Here is a 22,875-nt window from a genome sequence, read left to right as displayed (position 1 = left end):
CACTGACAGTAAATATATATTCAGACAAGGAGGAGGTATGAAACTACGTCCAAGTGATATACGTTTTTCACAGAATTCTATAAGGGATGTTTTTGACATGAAATCAAAGCATGCCAATATAAAACTTACCGAAACATTGAATTCTCTATCCGATGGGACATGCAGTGTCTCTGATATACCGACTATTACTGTATTCAAAAAGGATGACCTATGGTACACACTTGATAACAGGAGACTGTGGGTTTTCCAGGAGCTTGAAAAGAAGGGTAAATGTACCGAAATCCCCGTCAAGGAAGGTTGTCACATTCCTGACAGAAAATTCACTACAGAAAATCAAGGAAAAACAGTCCATGTACGAACGGGTGTCTGCTTAAGGAGATCTAGGAGGTTCAAGCGCTATTAGTTATGGAATAATCATATTAAACCTAAAACGAGCCAGGTTTGTACAGCAAATGCCCAAGCCCCGTATACATAATTCATTACGATATCTTGTTTACCTGTATACATAACAGCTGATCTTTTTCTTCCAACCAGACCTGTGGTCTAGTATATCAACAGAAACACATCTTACAATGAATTTATTAAAGTGCATGATTCAACAAGAAATCTAAAATTGTCGTATTATCGTTTGTTTCAGTGAAGGATATAAAACACAGTTATGAATCTACGTAGATAGTTATCCAGTCCAGTCGAGGATTGTGGTGATATAGTACAGATAGTTCTGAGCATGGAAGAGCTAGCCTTAATAGAGGACGATGAATTCTTAAAGAGAATTACGGCTGACCGACCCTGGATACTCTTGTTGGACAAAAGGATGAAACAGTGACTATGAAATGGCGTTATAAGCTCACAGCCCTACAGAAAATAATTGATAATGCAATGATAGAAATGTATTAACCTAACTAGAATTCCTACCTGTCTTTAGACTAGATTATATGTATGATGTAAAGCGTATCTTATTAAGCGTTGTTAGGGACTTATGTATTTCGTTTTATCAGCTTACAATTCTTCTTGTAAAAATACTTTCAATTTATTTTAATGCCTTTTTATACTCAATTTATTTTAATGCCTTTTTATACCTCTATTTTTTCTGTTTGAAATAAAGTCTATAGTTAAATAGTACCAGTTTGTCGCATGATGTTTTTTTCGGAACCAGAACCGAATCAATCAAAACGAGATGGTGGATATATATATATATAGGATATGCTCATCCGTAGTAACAATTCTATTTCATAAGAGCGCCGTACCTTAAAATAATCTCCTCCAATGAATATTGTTAATAGAATATAAGTACGTTCGTCTTTTGCTGCAACAGTTTGAAATCACCTTAACCCGGATAATAAAGAATGGAACTTTTTTAATTGCCGAAGTAATTTAAAAACCGAGAACTGTTTGCTAGTATAAATGCCATCACCATTAGAAGAACAATTACATGTGCAACTAATGTATGTGAAATGTAGCATTGCATAACATGCCTTGACCAAAGTTGTCTAAGTTGTTAAATATGGTCATGTTGTACCTTACTGGAACGAATTGGCTAGCACTGTTACTGCATTGTAAATCAGGAAAAAGAAGACTTTTTAGAAGATTTTTAATCTAACTAATGTCCTAGTAAAATGTTTGATCAAATTACATGTCATAAACGATACACTGGTTCAAGTAAAACGAATAGAGTATATAGTATCTGTTGTATTCCTTGTTAAAGCTGATAATGCTGCGGAAAGGAAGAGTTCGGAACACACTTTTAGGCATGCCGGATGTCAGGTGATTTCATTCAAACTCCAAGCATGGATAATCCATTTGTATGCTACAACCTTGCACTGCAGATATAGATTAAAACCAATATAGACATATCAGTAAAGTGGTCTGAGTATTGTTCTCATATTGACCAAAGGACCACAAAAACACAACAGTGTATAAAAAACAACATATGAGCTGATACGGTGTGTGACTCTTGTTTAATTACCTTAGGCAGTATGGCCATGTTGTATCTGACTGGCACATAGGACGTAATCACGTAATCCTATATCACTTGGCCCTGGTGTTGAGTATCTGAAGCCATTACGTGCACTGTCTCAGGTTTCTTACTGTCTTCCGATCACGTTATCTGATTGATTCTGCCTCGATACAGTTATACCACTCAAAGTTTTTAGCTTCGAGAGATAGATATATCGAAAATATTGAAATATTCTGTCATACAAATGAAATATAAACGGGAAACCATTCAATTTTCTTTTTATTGTATTTAGTATACTTAAAAACAGATTTTAAAACATTGAAAAATTAAAAGTGTCAAAAAGAGCTGGAATTAATGACGTCATCTCTCTGTGACTTTACTCCATGTCAACTTGACGGCGCCATTTTGATACACCTATACCACTCTTTAGCTCCAAGAGTGTTTCTCTTTTAAAACAGTGTTCAATAGAGCACGACGGACACCCAGCGTGTATATAAACTTTAGTTTATCTTTGGACGAATATGAGGAAAATGGACGTATGATAAATATATATTTAACATATTATTTTCACTTAAACAATACTTAAATTATATTGCATAAAAATGTCTTTACAAAATTGCAATTTACATGTGCCATGAACAATAAATAGAGGATATTGAATGGTTTCCCGTTTAATATAACATATATTTCACGAGTACGACAGAATATCGATATTTTCATGAGTGCAAAGCACGACTGAAAAATATCGAAATATTCTGCCATACGAGTGAAATATGTCTTATATTAAACGGGAAACCATTCAATTTTCTTTTTATTGTACTTTATATCCTTAAAAACAAAATAAAAAACATTGAAAATTTAATAGTGTCAAAAAGAGCTGGAATTCATGACGTCATCTCTTTGTGACGTTACTCCATGTCAACTTGACGGCGCCATTTTGATAGGACTGATCAACGCAATTTAAGCGTTTTCTGCTGTTATCGGAGAACCTATGCATGAATAGCTTTCGTCAAGTTAGTATTTTGTCAAAAACTAGTCTGAATATTTCAGAAATAACCAACTTATCTATCTTCGCTTCGACTGGGAAAATCGTGAATGTGGTGAATACAAAGGTTCCCTCTGATTGGCCAAAAACGAAAAACTTATATTTTCACTGCAAATCTATATAAGTTTTATTACTTTGATAAATTTCTTTCTACCACAATACGCTGTGTTATTCCACTATAAATGTGCCGACCGTTGGATGTATATATATATATGTTATATTCCACTAGTGGAATATGAGCTTCCGGTCTTTTGATTGGTCAAGAATTCGAACTTTGACCCGAGCTGAAATTGTTATTGACGTCGTCAATAATCGAATGACGTCACATCACAGGATCCCGGTCGTCACCCGTACACCTTTTTTGAATACACGAAATTAGACTTAGCCACGTGTCCCTTTGATTCATTCACCCCATAATGTATAGATTATTGTACAGAATAACTTAATTTAGTTTTGTAAACAAAAAAACAAAACAAAACTTTGATATCATTTTGGAACAAAAGAGTGTTAACACCAATAGGTACAATAGTTGTTATTAAAACTTTATTAACATCTCAATTGAATCATCTACTTATATAATTATCACTTCCAAATCCTAACGTATTATATGTTAAGGAAATTAACCGTCTGTTTTATGATTTTCTGTGGAATGGTAAGCCTAAACAGGCAAAAAGACATAATTGTAAAAAAAACAAACAAAAAAACAACAAAAAAAACAACAATATTGCTTCATCTAAAATAGTTCATAACTGCTCTTAAAACAACTGGGACCAGACGTATATACAATGTAGATGTATAATAAGGTAGGGAATCGGGATAATGTTGTATAATCATTATTTGATAACCAGAAATAAGCAAACACCGGAATGGAATACATTGTATATCAAAATGAGGAATCAAAAATATATTGTGGAAAGGTGTTTTAGATGCCTGATGTAAGACTCACAGTGCAAGCAATATATCAAATCGAACATTCTTGAAAATCAAATATGGCTTAACAGTGAAATCAAAACAGATAAAAAAGTATTTGTTAATAATGAATGGTTCATAAAAGGAATCGCTTTATTCAAAACGGCATGAACACAGATAAATCTACATAAAGTTAAGGTGAATTTTGTGGAAAATTTACTATTCGCATTAATTGTTTAGGTATAAGAAATGTCATTTATCAATTCAAAAAATATATATATATATATATATCAAACTTTGAACTCAAAACAATTCAAGATATAAAAAAGATGACCACAAAAACCTTTTTATTCAAAATGGTTTTGCTCATTACAAAACAGTATATTCATAAACGTAAATGTCTTGAATGGAACTTAATTTAAATAGTATCAAATTTGAATTAAAAGCTTACAAATTTTTAACATCCAAAAGTAACATTGAAAATAATAAAGAATACATTGACACACACATAAAGCAGTGGCTACACATCTAAGATGAGATATGGAAGAAATATCAGTAATATCGACCTATGTTGTTGTAGGAATAAAAATAGATTTAAAAATCCGTATTTAGTTACAAAGTACAGGCTTGATGCAATAAAACATGCTATTGTCATCACATTTTGAATATTTACACAGCGGTCTGCTTACATGATTACAACTGATAACGTTTGATATCAGCGGCAAGATAAGTAATCTGCAATGAAATCGTATTTAATATTTACTATATATATATACTTTCGTTTTGTACATTGAACCTGTGGTGACATTTTGCCAAAAGTGAAAGCGAACTATAGTTCTCAGAAGGTGATAAACAATAACATACTGAATACATCGCATACAGGAAGTATGTATCTAAGACCAAATAAAATCCGTTTTTGTCAGGATTCTATCAGTTCTGTATTTGACAAAAACTCCGAACACGCCTATGAAAGAATTGGTGAAACCCTGGACGATCTGTTAAGAGGAGATTGCGATATTCTCGACATTCCGCCTATCACCGTTGTAGATGTTGATGGCGATTGGTATACCACCGATAACAGGAGATTGTGGGTATTCCAGAAGCTGGAGGATCTAGGTCATTGTAAAAAGATCCCTGTCATCGAAGACGATTATATTCCCCCTTGGAAATTTACAACAGTAAACGATGGATTGACAACTTATGTACGAGGTAATCCAGGAGGTGATCTCTGGAAAAGTTTAGATGATGACTCTGATGGCAGTTGTTCTGACGACTCTTCCTGTGTATCCTCTGATGATACGAGTTATGACTATGAGTCCTCCGATGAGCTAACTAGCGAAGATGAGTATTAAAAACGGAGAAATCTATCCTTCTAAAGTGATGCAGGATTCAGAACTTGAGGATCTACTGAAGACGAATGTTCAACCGAGGAGTCCACCATCGATTGCTCAAATAAATCATCTGGCAGAGAAAATGAAATCGAAAGCGAATATTCACATACGTTTAGAAATATCAACTATGTTGACAACGCGTGTTCTGGCGAACTATCTGACAAAGAAGAGAATTCAAACCACCAAAAGGTTCACACGAGGAGTCTTACCGCGTCGCAAATTCTGACAATGGATAAACTTAAATGATAGTCAGCAGGTGTTTGTGAAATAATGTATCTGATTTTGGATGATCCGTATTTTAACATTCAACTCTTCAATTATCAAGTTAATTTTCGTTTCTACAAACATTGTCCTGGGTACCCGTAGTCCGGATATCCGGTAATGGGATAACTGTTTACCTAATGTCAGGTATTTACTAAAATGTTCTCATAGTACTGCGTCTGGATTGTTTGTTTAATGTTTGCAAAATTACTTGTGATTTATATTTGTGATTTAAATAAAAGTTGTATTATTCTGTCTTATTATCTTTAATTCATTTTATTTTATGTATATTTCTGGATATGCTAGGTAGCATTATCTATTTCAATAAATCGTATATACTTTAGGAATTTTTCATAACATTCATAGATTATGTAAAAAATGGATAAAGACCTCAAACTGTCAGTTTGAGGCTTATATCTTACTTAAAACAAAACATAACCTCTTTGTGTTACTGTTGGACAGTTTCAATATATGTTGAGTATGTACAATAAATCATGAAGGCTATTGATAAAATATAAGACAGTTGTGTCATGCAGAATACTGGAATGGTTTTGCAAATGAACATGCATTAGAGGTGCGTGGAATATGTCTTAGTAGAATTTAGTCTGATTCGAACGTTGTCTTCCGACAGAGAAGGTGTGTTTCTAACATAGTCCATTTACGGTATATTTGAAGCACCAACATCCAGTGTTGAAATGGATTTAATTGTAATAATGTGATTGATTTATTCATGAATATGATGACAGTATATTTCTAGGGATTATATCTGTAAGGGAATGAAATTCACCAAATAAAACATAATAAAAGTTTGAAAACCGATTTCAACATCACATTTAAAATGTTTTTTCATCTAAGATATATCGTAGTTATATGTCTGGGGTTATACACACATCTCTGAAAGGATATGATTCGAAAGAAACTGTCCAATGAGTGCATTGTTTCGTTATTTGTTTTGCCAACTTCAGGTATATTGCTGTACGGTTACAGATGATGCCTATGCATTCTGCTAGGTATTATACACAAATAACAATAGATGACATCACAGTTGTATTTTAAGTAATGATTTTACCAGTTCACTGTTTGTCTGGCCCATATTGGTCTTCAATAAATATATGATATATACCGGGTTTTTTTTTACTAGAAAACAGATTATTTAATGGATTAAATATTATAAGATCATTACCGTAGGCAGAATAGTCACGTTATACCTTATTGGCACACAAGCCGTAATCCAATATCATGTGGGCCTGGGTTTGAGCCTTTGAAGCACACTATGTGCACTGTCTCATGTTTCTTACCTGCCTTCGATCACGTGTTTTAATTTACCTCCACCACTAAAAGTCTTGAAGTTTTCTTATGATTTAAAAAAAAACATGTTCAATAGTGCATGACTGACAACCCAGCGTATAGATAAACTGGACCGAAACATGAAACATTACCTGTATAGTAAATTGTCATTGTTATCTGTTTCTTTGTACAGAACACATATTATAGTCGTAATTATTAACAACCAAGTTCCCATGTATTCATTCGAAAATACAGGTGTCTGGTATAAAAGAAATCTTAGATGTATGAAATAGGTCATTAAACCGAAAATGAAACTATCAACTGTTTTGGATTCTGGGAAGTTGTAGCCATACTTTCTGAAATACAATCTACAACATAAATATCATAACCGTTAAATGGTCTTTGAACGAATGTGAGGACAATAGACCAGTGATAAATATACCTCATTGTAGTATATCTTTATATGTATTGAGCAGTTATCAATTAAATATATTTTCAGTGGCATATTATGTTTACACTTTTAACAACATTTAATTTATATTGCATGCAAGCTTTCCTTTCTAAATTACTATATACCGTGATCAATAAAGGTTAATTTCAATGTTTGATGTAGGATGTTTTATCAATTAATACTATATTCATTTAAAAAAAAAAAACACTACTTCTTATTCAGGTAAATCCCTTATCATGAATGACGTAATCCTTAAATAAAACTGGTATTCCTTGAGGGATAAATATAGATATACGTAATGTAATACATTGATCTGGACGTATACATTCTCAATATGACTGGAAGTAAGTACCGGAATCTAAAACCAAGCGAAATACGTTTTTGTCAGAACTCAATCGGGAATGAATTCAACATGAAAAGCAAACATGCCGACAAAAAAGTCGGTGAGACATTAGATGACTTGCTGAGAGGACAATGTGCTATCTCGAATATACCTATTATAACTGTTGTTTGTTATGGAGGAGATTGGTACACCGCCGATAACAGAAGACTGTGGGTTTTCAAATGGCTTCAAAGGCTTGGCAGATGTGACGAAATCCTTGTTAAAATAGGCCGTCGAATACCCCCTAATAAATTCACAGCAAAATATAACAAGAAGCCCTTTCATGTACGAGGTGATGATCCAGGGGGTGTTTTGTGGAAACGGTTGGCTAATGAGCAGAAAGCTGATGAAAATCCGTCTGAAACACTCTCAAACATGCATCATGAGAGGCCTGTTCCAGAACTCTGTGATGAAGTAGGGCCAACGAATGGTCGATGTTCCTCTCGCCCTTATGAGAATCAAAGAAATGATGCATCCCCTTCCGTGATGGGAATACACTACAATCAAGACGAGGTAAATGATGAAAGGTCCGCTGATAAAGACTTTTAACAAGAGACAGGTACGTTCAAATGTGATACAATGCATATCAGTTATAAAAACAATGAATAAAGCCAGATATTTAACCGTTGTCGTGAAATCATAACACAAGGGATGGTACTTTCTACACTCACAATGTACGTGTTAAATGTGATGCAACGTTGTACTGGGCGATGGATGTTTTGCTTCTGGTCCTGGTGAATGTGATGTTGTTTATTATTTTGTGTTCTTTCAGCCTTGTACTATATTTCCTCCCAGTTTCTCCTGTACATGTATATGACTGTTGACATGTTTTGCATGGAATTACATATACCACTCCTGTTTGTATAAAATGTCAGTCTTGTCTCTGGGTGTACAAGTAACTGTCTGATGTTATCAATGGTTTCAATAGGTTGTTGAAATGGTATTTCCTCATCATCCGGTCACTCGCATCAGATGTCCATCTACGTAGGGTATGATAATCCAGTCTGTGCAACTGGTTTGGCCATCATTATGTCTCTTCTTACTCGTTTTTTCTCTCATTTTGATTTCACATATTTCCAAACGGACAAATCTTATTAAAGATATTTTTAACTTGAATATGGGAATATTGGATTCCTAAACTTCTTAACAATCCTTATAAACAACTTTCTATTGCTTGTTGCTCAAGTAGTTGTTTATCTTTTGCCATTGTTTAAAACTTGTTACACTGTTTACTCGAGAAATAAAATTAATGAAATGTGTATTCTGAAAAACTTTGTTTGATTAACCTTGAACTTCCGTTCTTAGAAAACGCTAAGCTCAAACAAAAACAAAAACAAAAACAAAAAAACAACAAGTACTGAGGAAAAGGATTGAATTTCTTATAGTACTTTTGTGACCAGATCTTCCAATAGACTATTAGCATACCCATGGAAACAAACTGCTTCAGTATTGAACGACTTGTTTTGTAGTCATACGGGTCAGAATAGATTGTACAACGTATTAGATCAGGTAATAGCGACCTTAAAACGCCCTTAATTTCACCTTTATATACCCTGTATAACTTGAAATCATGGACAATAATTACTATTCAACATCATCTGCTTGCCTCGATCTTTACTTACAAGGTAACCAGCAGAGTTATATCATAAGTAAGCTTTATGATAAGTGTGATGATTTCAATATATCGATTGTTCCATTTTTAGATAGTAACATCCTTGCTTCCAATACCTACATGTTGATTCGATATTCAGGGACTTGTTCCCATTATCACGATTTCAGTGACATATGCCGACTACTGAAGTTTTTGATGGAAAAATACTTTATTTCGTTTTGCGATTTGAAGCCAGACGAGTTCAATACTTGTTGATATGCCTAATGGTTGCACACTTTAAGTACAATCTGAGAATATGACTTACCCTGTTTAAACAGATTTTTATGGCGGGTGTCATCGATTAAGCGGAAGACACTTACCATTTAGGAACGCCTGGACATATTCTCCTTGTACATTTCAAGTATCTCTATGCATAAAAAGACAAATTTCGTTAACTCGAACTCGATAATCCTAAAAGTATTACTCCGTTCCGGGCCAAAATCCTACTTTTTAAAGTAATAAAAACCTGGTTAATTCGATTTTTTTTTTGTTTTGTTAATATATTGCCCTCCTTATATAGATTTTGACTTATTGTTATGGTTTCGTTATAATGTCGTTATTCTGTGTAGAGTTCATAAACGATTTAGATTATTAACTTGTTAGGGAAAAAACCTGGAACTCATCATTCCTCCCCTTGCAAGCATTTACGGAAATTCCCACACGTTTTAGAAAATTGATTCCGAACAGAAATCGACTGCATCTTACAATTTCGTTACACTTTAAATTCAAAATGCATCTAAGACAATAATACAAAACTATATATTACCTTCTAATGGACATCACTTCGTTCGAACGGCAGATTTGAGTATGGTAATTAATCAAATATACATCTGAAAATGCAATACAAAAAAAATATGATAATAAAAATAAGTATATAACATCAAAACTCTGTCGCTGTGCGTCTGCACTTGTCATTTAGGTCGGTGTCCACTAAACATAAGTGTAAACATCGAAATATATTCCATATATACATATCGCGCATTCATTAATTACAAAAAAATAAACATTTAAGTGAGCATATAACTGAAGTATATTTTGTTTCATGAAATATCTGTTTTTTTCTGCAGAGAACTAATCATGCTCTAATTCAATACGTATGTATTACAGACGGGAATATCCAAGACAAAATGTTGGCTGGTCTACTCCATTACAATCTCCTCCTCCGGATTTGTCTTTTCACTTGAGAAGTCTCTCTCTTAGCGACTCGAAGATTGAATTGCTGGACCCGGAAGATGTTCGTTACACCAAAACAACTATCAAAGCTCCCCCTTCTGGTTCTTCCTACCAACACACAAATCCTATTCTCGTGTACCGTGCTTTCGACGAGAACTGGGCGTTGGACGGAAATCGACGGTTATGTTCGTTCAAGAAAGCTAGGGAGTACAACAGGGGGCAGACGATCCAGGCCATTGTGAAGGACGACGAGGATGAGTTCTTGGAGAAAATGAGGTCTGACCGACCCTGGCTAACCGTGTTGGACATTTTGCAAATGGGTGAAACAGAAACAGTAGAATGATGTGATAAAACCGTGTACTTTTTTGACAAATTCCTATTACATAGTACACTACCACCGTAATAGTACACTACCACCGTAATAGTACACTACCACCGTAATAGTACACTACCACAGTAACAGTACACTACCACCGTAATAGTACACTACCACCATAACAGTACACTACCACCGTAACAGTACACTACCACCGTAACAGTACACTACCACCGTAATAGTACACTACCACCGTAACAGTACACTACCACCGTAACAGTACACTACCACCGTAGTAGTACACTATCACCGTAATAGTACACTACTACTACAATTTTTTTACATCAAAACTAAGAAGGTATTCGTTGATTTTCAGCCTTTGCATATTTTATGAGGAAATAGGTCTCGCTGTGATGAATAGTCAAAATATTTTTCAGCTGTACCTATTATGTCATTTTTACGAATCCAATATTGTGTGTGCTAAAGTGCGAATTTGTCTAGTAATGCAGTATTTGATAAAACGGGACCTGTCTGTCCGGGCACCTGCCTGTCCGACTCGTAGTCAGTATATTGATATACTTCTCAGGAACTACTGATTGACTTTTCTTGAAACGTTTATGTACATTTCAAGTTTGAGTTCCATTTGGACAAGCCAGATTTTGAACCTGATTCAATTTTAATTTAACACATGAGTCCCAAATTTTTTATTCGACGTTTGAAGTATGTTACCAACTTACTAGTATTCCTCAGTGATTACCGAAAATGCATCGAGTCTCTATTAACATGTTAATATCAGTTCTAGTTGTTCTAGTTCCGCTGTCCTCGTGGAACATACCTAAAAACATTTAATTAACATAATAAAGCTCTCATTCAGAAATCATATTCATAATATATTCATAAATTTGGATTCGTAAGTATCCTATGATCAGAAAAAAATCTTATCAAAATATATTAATACTCTACTAATCATTCCTAAGAGCCAGCGACTGTGACCGGTGAAGCCATAATTTGGTTGATCTATTTCCAATATCAGTATCTGTGAGTACAGATATTTCCAATTTATTCTAAAGATTGCATATGTACTCATCACTACGTCTAAATAAGTTGTTGATATTACAATATATTTGGCCGTAACTAATATAATTGTCGTCGTTAGGTATGTAACCAGGCATAATAGCATTTTGTGGATGGACACATGTACATTAAACATTCCGATAAATCATTATCATGCGTTGTTTTTATTTTTCCTTTTGATGCGAAAGAGAGGTGGCATGAAATTGTCATCGGTTTCAATATCAGACTTTTATTGAATAATTTATCAGAAAGTTTCCTTCCCGTTCATGGTCGATCAATAACCGATAAAGTAAAAGTATCAATGGTAATCAGTCTTTAAACAGATTATCAGCGCCTCCCTACACACAAATATTCCCTGTACACGGTACATATGAACATATTCACCACCAGGAACGGTGGGAGATCAATACAAGTGCTTCGTGCTCCAGGAGGGTCGTACTGGATGTAGATCTAGTGGTCAAGTATTGACAACCAATATGTATAGTTTTCTGTAAATAGTTAAAATAAAATATTCTATTAAAATTATTGTCTTGTATTTATTTATTTGTTTATTTATCTTATCATTTTTTAGTTATGTTGCAACAATCAATGTTGAATTCATCTTAACATTTTCATTATCAGATTGAATACGTGTAGTTTACCTGTTTTAGTTTCCATGGACCAGTTCCATCAATGTTCCTTTACTGAAAATTTTCCACGGGAAAGCATAGAGACATTTTAGTTTTCCTAAGATCCAATAATGTTACCTATATATGGGAAATTCTTCAAAGTTAGAGTACCGCAACCTGTTAGGAAAACTGTTGGATAAAGTTGAAGTTAAACATGTATTAATAATATAAATGTATGTCTTCTTATCAAAATATTCAAACTTCAAAATAAAATTTTAAAAATATAAGAAAATGTTATGAATCTTTAAAAACTAGTTTTAAATCACAATGATTTAATATATGTAGCTATGTCTTTACCTGACCGGGGAAGACTTGTTAAATAAAGTCATAGGTAACAGTATCAAACATTTCAGTTTTAAAAATACGTAATGGTTTCATGACTTTAAAAATAGGTAATCAAAATGCATTATATATACATGATAAGATTGATGTAAAGCATCAATTCACCAACCAAACTTTTCCAATGTCAGTCTTCCAAAGAAATTACTTGATCTAAACCATGAAGATAATTAAGATCTAAGGTGGCCACTTAAAAAGTAATATAGAAAACACAATCATATACAGCGTAACTCCTCAATGGTAATTATATATATATATAACGTATAAACACACTATAGTGTTATAGAAGAAACACATGTCTGTAGTGTTATGATCCTGTCTAAAAGTAAATGTACATTTATCTCGGAGGTAAATACTTAGGTCATACAAGTTAAATAAATCTGAATCATCAATTCAATGATGTTCCATGATAATGATATAGATTGATTTGTTTTTACCACAAAAATGTCAATATACAAGTTATAAAAGACCTCAAGTCAAGCCAGTTAAACGTTAAATTCTTCCATTTCAGCTGACAATGTAAACACTGACTGGTTATAGTTGCATGATAAACAAATACTGATTCATATTGCTTTAGCAACTTTCAGTTTTCTGATAAATAATTAGCCTTTAGACAAAGCTGTATATAGGAAATTATTTTCCTGATCAAGATGAACATTAGACTTTACAATGAAGTCCATGAAATAAGGAATGGGCATCTGGAGGCGAATTGTATTTATGTGTGAAATTTGATATTTCCCCGATATTTTATTATAGGGGATGTGACCACCTTAAACAATGTGAATAAAAAAAGTATTACATTAAATAACCATATTCCTATATCCTATTTCCTCTCCTTAATCGTGTTTCTGCTCACAAAAACTCGGATCACATAGAATGTTCGTTACATAATTGATCTCAAACAGATAAAATTTTACGTATCGAATGTCGCCATGCCCCTCTCCAACACAAACTCGTAACAGTGTGATTTCTCTTCAGTACTGATAAAATATGTAAATCTGGTAAAAAGGTCACACAAAAGATAAACGTAAACAACCTTCAGTCAATTTTGAGAAACTCTATATAACGACGATACGTCGATCGATTACGGGGAAATAATACTATTCCGGGGCACCGCTACATTGTATCTAAATTTAGAACCTCTTACAATGCGTGACTGTATGCCCATGTGATCAAATAAGATATATATATATATATATATATATAGACTTGACTCATGGGCACAATGTTTTAGTAGTGCATATGGATAATTGATCATGAATACTCAAGAAAAAAAATCTGCAGATGACGTCATAAAAAAATTTACCTAAAAGGATACCTAAAAACGAACGTGACTATAAACTGCTCCCATCTGCATGCACTAATAATAAAAATGTTAACATATCCACAATGACGACGTTATACCGAAAGTGAAAGTAAAACTGAAATTCCTGGAAGGATACTAGACAGCAATTCATGGCCTAGTACGTTGATCCTGTTTAGATATATCCTTGCTGGAAGTAAACATGAATCTACGTCCAAATGACATACGTTTTTCTCAGGATTCTATCAATAATGTTTTCGACAAAAGGTCGACACATGCCAATAGAAGAATCGGTGAAACACTAGATGCCTTGTTGAGAGGACTTTGTAAAATTTCAGATATACCGACCATAACTGTCGTGCAAAGGAATGGAGCCTGGTATACGACCGATAACCGGAGACTGTGGGTGTTCCGAAAGCTTGAGGAGCTGGGGGGATGTACAACGATCCCTGTCCGAACGGGATATCATATTCCTGATAGTAAACTCACAACAAAGAACTCTGGGAGGTCAGTAGTAGTACGTCGTGATGCAGGAGGATCGTACTGGAGGACTTATCGACCTGGCTCTAGTGGTCGAGCTTCGACAACGTATATGTCATCTACAGGGTACGGTACTAACAGATCCAGCCCTTTATATCAGCCTCAAAGAGGTACTGCATCCTCTTCTGTGTCAAGTTTGATGTACCCTCGAGACGTGGGATCTATTGGAAGGAACAATACTGGGATATTTCTAACAACACAAACGTACGTTCACCGAGTTTCCTTCCTCGGAACCTGACACCATATCTGGTGTTTGGTGGCTGATATGTGTCATTTCGTTACTTCGCCCCGCTAAGCATCGTCTTTTCGCAAATAGCGAAAAAAATTAACGGAAATAACGAAAGTTATTTTTTTCGCGGGTCGAAAAGAATACAATCATCGTTATCTCGGTGCGAAAAAAACGATGATTTTCACTCTGTCGCCCCGCGGGGCGAAAAAACGATTAACATCGCTATCTCACTGCGAAATGACGATGATATTCGCAATGTCGCCCTGCGGGGCGAAAGAACGAAGATCGTCTTTAAATACGATAAGCAGAGGGGCGAAACATTTCGGGTCGCTTGACATCGACCTTAAAACTTCGTTATTTCGCGTTACTTTCATGTCTGTCGCTGCGAAAAGACGATGATTAGCGGGGCGAAATAACGAAATGGCACATCATTGTATATCAGGCTTTATCAGTACCATACTTTGGTAAGGCCAGAGCGCACTACTATATGAAAACGTTGAATTTTCCGACACCGTTTGGTGTCGCTAATATTTTGGTGCAGATGAAATAAAATCGGGGCATAACATAATACCTACCTTACATATATGGATAAATGTGATATCTATTTACCCCGAAAACATCCATTTAGTCCCATGTCGATGTTCTATTCCGTCCGGATAGACCCTCACGTTACGCTGGTCAAAATTTCACACTGTTGACCCGCCATTTTGTAAGTAATAGTACAACCACCCAAACCGAAACGCAATGACCGAAAAGGCCAAATATCTTATATCGTAAGAAAACTAAGCATGCTATTTCCCAAAACCTGTCATATTCAATGCAACAATACATGCTTAGGTCATCTGACCGAAAGGGTCACGATGACCTATAGCCATCGTGCTATATCCGCCGTTCAACTTTTACTTACAAAACGCTATCTCTCCTTAACCCCAAGCGGATTGCTACCAAATTTGGTGTGAAAAATCATTGGGGGAGGAAGAATCATTGGGGGAGGGAAAATCATAGTTTATATAAATGCGGCTGGTCCGACCCATAGGGACAGAGGGGCTGGGCCCAAAATGTGAAACTTTGCTGAAGTTTTGCTTTAAAACCCCTGCCCCTTCTTAGCCCTTATTAGGTGGATGCAAAATTTGGTTTGAAAACATGATTTGGGGGAGGCCAATCATATATTATATAAATAAGGGTGATGTGACCCATGGGGCCCGGGTTGTGGGACTCCAAATGGAGAACTTTGCTGTAATTTTGCTTTCAAACTCTACTTCTTCCTAAACCTTTGAGTGGATTTCTACAAATTAGGTGTGAAACATCATTGGTGGAGGGAAATCATACTTTATATAAATGAGGCAGGTGTGTCCCCTTGGGACAGAGGGGCACATATCACATGGATCCTCTACAAATAACAGTTCAATTGTCAGATGACCGTTGAAAGCCATGGTCCCCTTGTTTATGTATCGACGATTTTTTCTCATTTTCGCTCCATCGTGCCATGATAGGATGATTCTGCTGACCGCGACCTACATTGTTTACAATATAGCGTCAAATCAAGTGTGAAATGAAATTTGACCAGAGCAACGCGGGGGTCTATCCGGACGGAATGAACCATCGATATTGGACCAAATTATTGTTTTGTGGTAAATAAATATATCACGTATCTAAAAATGTAAGGAAGGTGTTTTTTCACGCCCGATTTTATTTTATCTCACCAAAATCTTAGCGACACAAAACGGTGTCGGAGAATACAACGTATTCATATATATATAGTCGTGCGCTCGAGCTCTGCAAAAAAAAAAGTCTGGTCCTACACCAGACATCCTACGTACTTAACTAACCTAATTAATTAAATTATTAACGTGAATATAAATATAAACATTTTTATCTTACGCGGTTTTGATCAACGACATTTTCGTTACGTTAATTGAAGTCGACATAATGAGGGAAATCCCCGAGTTCTTTCTGTGATATTTAGAAGACATCGTCATTGATTCCTGCCAGAAAACCATTCGATAGGCCATGCGATTTAAAATGTAGTTGGATCATATGAAAGTTCATTTACTTATAAAAAAAACTTTTCTTTCCTATGCTTAAAATAGTAAGGGTTGATCAAGTTATATTTTCAATTGAAGTGGTTCCGTATTATATAATAATGTTAATATTATTGATTGGACTTGTTTCTCATGTATGTATATGTATGTATGAATGATCTTGACCTGATTACACCTGTTAGCATTGACCTTGGCCAGTACACACCTGTTGACATAAACCTTGACATGTATATATAGAGAATACATGGTCAGTGTCTTACAATATAAGCTGTATTTTGGCGAGAGTAAAGAAAGAAAAAAGTGGCGAGCCACTTTTGTCTTTCTGTCCCGGGTCAAAAATACAGCCTATATTTTAAGACACTGACTATGTATTCTATTTATCCTGCAACGGTCTTCAAAAATAATCATTTTGAAGTGAAATGGTATCAATAATAATCCAAATATGTTCGCCTTTTAAATGTTGTTTTACTTGGAAGTAGGCTAATCGAATTGACGCACGTGCTAAGACTCCAAAATACAGCTGTTTCCGTCACTAACGTATACAGCAAAACTATATATGGTGGATGTATTCCGACAATGTGTTGGCAGTTGCAGGATAAACCCATTTACATTAACCTTGACCTATACAAACCTGTTAGCATTGACCTTGGCGTACCCATACTTGGTTATATTGACTATGACCTGTACAGGCTTGGTTACATTGACCTTGACCTATACACTTTTGCTAATATTGGACTTGATCATATGTATGGACGCAGTCACCTCCAAAAACGTGTAGGTGACATTTAATTCGATCAAACCATACATATAACTATCCTATTTGATATCGTATATGTTACAGACATGTTGCAGAAAATTCTAGGCTAAAGCTTGGCAGGCCTAGTTCATTTCACTCCCCTTCCCCGGATTCGTCTCTTTACTCGAGAAGTTCTTCTCCCCGAGACCCGCAGATCAAATTGCTGGACCCAGAAGATGTTCGTTACACCAAGGAAACTATCAGAGCTCCCCCTTTTGGTTCTTCCTACCAACACACAAATCCTATTCTCGTGTACCGTGCTTTCGACGAAAACTGGGCGTTGGACGGAAATCGACGCCTATGGTCGTCCAAGCAAGCTAGGCAGTACAACATGGGGCAGACGATCAAGGCCATTGTGAAGGACGACGAGGATGAGTTCTTGGAGAAAATGAGGTCTGACCGACCCTGGCTAACCGTGTTGGACATTTTGCAAATGGGTGAAACAGTAACAGTAGAATGATGTGATAAAACCTATTTATTGCATTTTTGCCGGTGAAATATAGAAATTTATCAAACCAATACAAATTATAGTTTTTGAAGTGAAAATATAAGTTTTGCAGTGAAAATATAAGTTTTTCGTTTTTGACCTATCAAAGCGAACCTTTGTATTCACCTCATTGAAACTTGCCGATTTTTCTAATTGAAGCGAAGATAGATAAATTGGCTATTTTGCTGTTTTTGTGAATTATTCCGACTAGTTTTTGACAAGATACTCACTTGGCGTCAGCTGTCCTTACACAGATTCTCCGATAACAGCAGAACACGCTTAAATTGCGTTGATCAGTCCTTTCAAAATGGCGCCGTCAAGTTGACGTGAAGTAACTCGCAAAGAGATGACGTCATTAATTATGTTACTGATTCCTGCACTTTTCGACACTATTAATGTTTCGATGTTTTTAATTTTGTCTTTAACTTTATAAAATGCAATAAAAAGAAAATTGAATGGTTTCCCGTTTAATAAAACATATATTTCAGTCGTTTGACAGAATATTTAGATATTTTCATTTGTGCTTTGCACTCGTGAAAATATCGATATTCTGTCAAACTCATGAAATATATGTTATATTAAACGGGAAACCATTCAATATCCTCTATGGAGTCAATTTATTACTAACAGTAGTAAGTTGGAGTTGTTCCCCCTGACCACGAACAAATTAATATCTATTGAAATGATATTTCATACAAATGAAAATACTTGGAGGGATTTTTAACATACTTATTTTATATGAAGGATTTTACAGAAAAGGAATAAAACAAACTTGATCATTACAAAGAAATTTTAAGCGAAATTATTAATACAGATTTAAATAACTGATACAATACAAGTCCTGCCTCTTATATATGTATTATCAATGAAATGCTGTAAGACTCTACTGCACGTTGTATTAGTGTAATGGTGTAAACCTCTACTACATGTAGTATCAGAGTAAAGGTGTAAACCTCTACTACATGTAGTATCAGTGTAAAGGTGTAAACCTCTACTACATGTAGTATCAGTGTAATGGTGTAAACCTCTACTACATGTAGTATTAGTGTAAAGGTGTAAACCTCTACTACATGTAGTATCAGTGTAAAGGTGTAAACCTCTACTACATGTAGTATCAGTGTAAAGGTGTAAACCTCTAATACATGTAGTATTAGTGTAATGGTGTAAACCTCTACTACATGTAGTATCAGTGTAATGGTGTAAACCTCTACTACATGTAGTATCAGTGTAATGTTGTTAACCTCTACTACATGTAGTATCAGTGTAAAGGTGTAAACCTCTACTACATGTAGTATCAGTGTAATGGTGTAAACCTCTACTACATGTAGTATCAGTGTAATGGTGTAAACCTCTACTACATGTAGTATCAGTGTAATGGTGTAAACCTCTACTACATGTAGTATCAGTGTAAAGGTGTAAACCTCTACTACATGTAGTATCAGTGTAATGTTGTAAACCTCTACTACATGTAGTATCAGTGTAATGGTGTAAACCTCTACTACATGTAGTATCAGTGTAATGGTGTAAACCTCTACTACATGTAGTATCAGTGTAATGTTGTTAACCTCTACTACATGTAGTATCAGTGTAATGTTGTAAACCTCTACTACATGTAGTATCAGTGTAAAGGTGTTAACCTCTACTACATGTAGTATCAGTGTAAAGTTGTAAACTTCTACTACATGTAATATCAGTGTAAAGGTGTAAACCTCTACTACATGTAGTATCAGTGTAATGGTGTAAACCTCTACTACATGTAGTATCAGTGTAAAGGTGTAAACCTCTACTACATGTAATATCAGTGTAAAGGTGTAAACCTCTACTACATGTAATATCAGTGTAATGGTGTAAACCTCTAATACATGTAGTATCAGTGTAAAGGTGTAAACCTCTACTACATGTAGTATCAGTGTAAAGGTGTAAACCTCTACTACACGTAAATAAGTGTAATGTTGTTAACCTCTACTACATGTAGTATCAGTGTAATGTTGTTAACCTCTACTACATGTAGTATCAGTGTAATGTTGTTAACCTCTACTACATGTAGTATCAGTGTAATGTTGTTAACCTCTACTACATGTAATATCAGTGTAATGTTGTTAACCTCTACTACATGTAATATCAGTGTAATGGTGAAAACCTCAACTACATGTAGTATCAGTGTAATGATGTAAACCTCTACTACATGTAGTATCAGTGTAAAGGTGTAAACCTCTACTACATGTAGTATCAGTGTAATGGTGTAAACCTCTACTACACGTAAATAAGTGTAATGTTGAAAGGCTCTACTAAAGGCTCTAAATGTGCATTACAGATGATGAAAAAGCGGGCACGATAGCTTAGTTCCATGTAATGGACGCTGTCACTTGGGTTTTTTTTTTTATATCAACTGAGTATGGGACTTTCAAAAAAAATTCTGAATGTATAAGTATGTAAGCAAATATATGTTCGTATTTAACACACAGTTATCCATAAATGATCGCGATACACCAACATTCCTTATCAGTAATATGTCTGTATATTGTTTAGTTTTCGTGTTAATGTTAAGCTTTTTTTATATATCATTTTTTAAAATATATTTTAAGATCATGAATGTATTTGCATATTTTAACTTTGTATAGTTACATTAGATTTGAAATTGTTGTGTAGATATGTGTAAAATAACTCTAATACATGTAGTTTTATATGAATTTTACCTGAGTTTTATTGTTTATCTTGCACCCTATTCTATCTATTAGTAGTTTATTTATGAAACTCTCATCCATCAACTTGTCAATCCTCAGTTACACGATGGAATTAATACCCATCATCTTACTTCCATACCTGCCTGTAATACTACCTGCCTTACATTATTACCTCCCCTTTATCTGCCTTATCTTGTTTAACGTCATTTTAACAGCCATGGTCATTTAAGGACGTGCCTGGTTTTGGAGGTGGAGGAAAGCCGGAGTACCCGGAAAAACCACCGGCTCGAAAAGGTTTTCAAACTCGCGAACCAGAGGTGGAGGGCTAGTAATAAAGTGTCAGCACACCTTAACCACTCGACCACCGCGGTCCCCCAGCACAAATAACACACTGCATCATACATTAACCACTCGACCACCGCGGTCCTCCAGCACAAATAACACACTGCATCACACCTTAACCACTCGACCACCGCGGTCCCCCAGCACAAATAACACACTGCATCACACATTAACCACTCGACCACCGCGGTCCTCCAGCACAAATAACACACTGCATCATACATTAACCACTCGACCACCGCGGTCCTCCAGCACAAATAACACACTGCATCACACCTTAACCACTCGACCACCGCGGTCCTCCAGCACAAATAACACACTGCATCACACCTTAACCACTCGACCACCGCGGTCCTCCAGCACAAATAACACACTGCATCACACATTAACCACTCGACCACCGCGGTCCTCCAGCACAAATAACACACTGCATCATACATTAACCACTCGACCACCGCGGTCCTCCAGCACAAATAACACACTGCATCATACATTAACCACTCGACCACCGCGGTCCTCCAGCACAAATAACACACTGCATCACACATTAACCACTCGACCACCGCGGTCCTCCAGCACAAATAACACACTGCATCATACATTAACCACTCGACCACCGCGGTCCTCCAGCACAAATAACACACTGCATCATACATTAACCACTCGACCACCGCGGTCCTCCAGCACAAATAACACACTGCATCATACATTAACCACTCGACCACCGCGGTCCTCCAGCACAAATAACACACTGCATCATACATTAACCACTCGACCACCGCGGTCCTCCAGCACAAATAACACACTGCATCATACATTAACCACTCGACCACCGCGGTCCTCCAGCACAAATAACACACTGCATCATACATTAACGTTACGGTTTACAGCGTTGTTGAACATATTGATGTCTTCATTTTGTACCCAGTCCCAATCTTTCCTGTGTCCAGATAGGTATTTTTATAACCCTATCATACTGTAATTATATATACATGGCATGATCTGTACTTGTAGATATTCTATTTATATCAATTGTGTTGTTTGTACTATATTTATTATTGAATATTCTATTTATATCAATTGTGTTGTTTGCACTATATTTACTATTAAACATATGACAAACTTCATTTTAAAAAAAACAAAAAAACATGATTTTTATACCCGAATCAAGCATGTACCCTACGAAGTGAACGTGAAGAACATTTCTTTCCAGTACTATGTGTATATCTTTATTATTTCTCAAATATTTCTCAAAATACAGCCTATTATAGATACCACTACCCCGTGTTTATAGTCTCAATATGTTGACACTCTTTTATTATGTTTCCAGAGTAACATTTGGCTTTATGACCTTGGTAGCTGTGACGAATACAGAATAAACTTTCTCAAATCGACCGGGACAGCACTTTAGATAGTAATGACATAGACAAAAGTACCGACTTATAAAGATACAAAACGAGATTATCTTAACAAGCGATATGATAATATTATTTATTATACCTTTCCTTACTTTACACTATATAAAAGGTAGACAATATAAATGCTATT

At 35.4% G+C, this 22,875-nt stretch overlaps 3 protein-coding genes and 3 long non-coding RNA genes across 6 annotated transcripts; 4 read left to right on the top strand and 2 right to left on the bottom strand.

Moving 5' to 3' along the window:
- On the top strand, nucleotides 1-1,122 carry LOC117330775. Its single transcript, XR_004533399.1, has 2 exons — nucleotides 1-439; nucleotides 638-1,122. It is a non-coding gene; the product is annotated as an uncharacterized LOC117330775 (long non-coding RNA).
- A 3,636-nt stretch (nucleotides 1,123-4,758) lies between these two features.
- On the top strand, nucleotides 4,759-5,820 carry LOC117330766. Its single transcript, XM_033889249.1, has one exon. It carries the CDS (start codon nucleotides 4,799-4,801, stop codon nucleotides 5,261-5,263), a length of 465 nt encoding a protein of 154 aa, XP_033745140.1. The 5' UTR covers nucleotides 4,759-4,798; the 3' UTR covers nucleotides 5,264-5,820.
- Nucleotides 5,821-7,635: 1,815 nt separating this feature from the next.
- On the top strand, nucleotides 7,636-12,045 carry LOC117330761. The gene is made up of 2 exons (XR_004533398.1): nucleotides 7,636-8,242; nucleotides 10,442-12,045. It is a non-coding gene; the product is annotated as an uncharacterized LOC117330761 (long non-coding RNA).
- Nucleotides 12,046-14,346: 2,301 nt separating this feature from the next.
- LOC117330754 lies at nucleotides 14,347-18,772 on the top strand. The gene is made up of 2 exons (XM_033889229.1): nucleotides 14,347-14,951; nucleotides 17,860-18,772. Exons 1-2 carry the CDS (start codon nucleotides 14,410-14,412, stop codon nucleotides 18,272-18,274), a joined length of 957 nt encoding a protein of 318 aa, XP_033745120.1. The 5' UTR covers nucleotides 14,347-14,409; the 3' UTR covers nucleotides 18,275-18,772.
- A 71-nt stretch (nucleotides 18,773-18,843) lies between these two features.
- Nucleotides 18,844-20,650, bottom strand: LOC117339519. The gene is made up of 3 exons (XM_033901213.1): nucleotides 20,614-20,650; nucleotides 20,334-20,374; nucleotides 18,844-20,226 (listed from the first exon to the last, which is right to left on the bottom strand). The coding sequence occupies exons 1-3, from the start codon at nucleotides 20,648-20,650 to the stop codon at nucleotides 19,150-19,152; spliced, it is 1,155 nt and encodes a 384-aa protein (XP_033757104.1). The 3' UTR covers nucleotides 18,844-19,149.
- A 32-nt stretch (nucleotides 20,651-20,682) lies between these two features.
- On the bottom strand, nucleotides 20,683-21,955 carry LOC117330749. Its single transcript, XR_004533395.1, has 2 exons — nucleotides 21,388-21,955; nucleotides 20,683-21,333 (listed from the first exon to the last, which is right to left on the bottom strand). It is a non-coding gene; the product is annotated as an uncharacterized LOC117330749 (long non-coding RNA).
- Nucleotides 21,956-22,875: the final 920 nt, after the last annotated feature.

This window comes from Pecten maximus, chromosome 1 (genome assembly GCF_902652985.1).
Source record: "Pecten maximus chromosome 1, xPecMax1.1, whole genome shotgun sequence".
NCBI classification, from domain to species: Eukaryota; Metazoa; Mollusca; class Bivalvia; order Pectinida; family Pectinidae; genus Pecten; species Pecten maximus.
Note: the sequence above shows the minus strand (reverse complement) of the source record. Positions and strands in the feature narration are given on the sequence as shown.

Coding starts and splice junctions, on each gene's coding strand:
- LOC117330766 (XM_033889249.1), top strand. CDS start 4,799: ATGTATCTAAGACCAAATAAAATCCGTTTTTGTCAGGATTCTATCAGT.
- LOC117330754 (XM_033889229.1), top strand. CDS start 14,410: ATGAATCTACGTCCAAATGACATACGTTTTTCTCAGGATTCTATCAAT. Junction 14,952..17,859: donor ATATTTCTAACAACACAAAC/GTACGTTCACCG, acceptor TATATGTTACAG/ACATGTTGCAGAAAATTCTA.
- LOC117339519 (XM_033901213.1), bottom strand. CDS start 20,650: ATGGAACTAAGCTATCGTGCCCGCTTTTTCATCATCT. Junction 20,375..20,613: donor TGCCCGCTTTTTCATCATCT/GTAATGCACATT, acceptor TATTACATGTAG/TAGAGGTTAACAACATTACA. Junction 20,227..20,333: donor TGATACTACATGTAGTAGAG/GTTAACAACATT, acceptor CGTGTAGTAGAG/GTTTACACCTTTACACTGAT.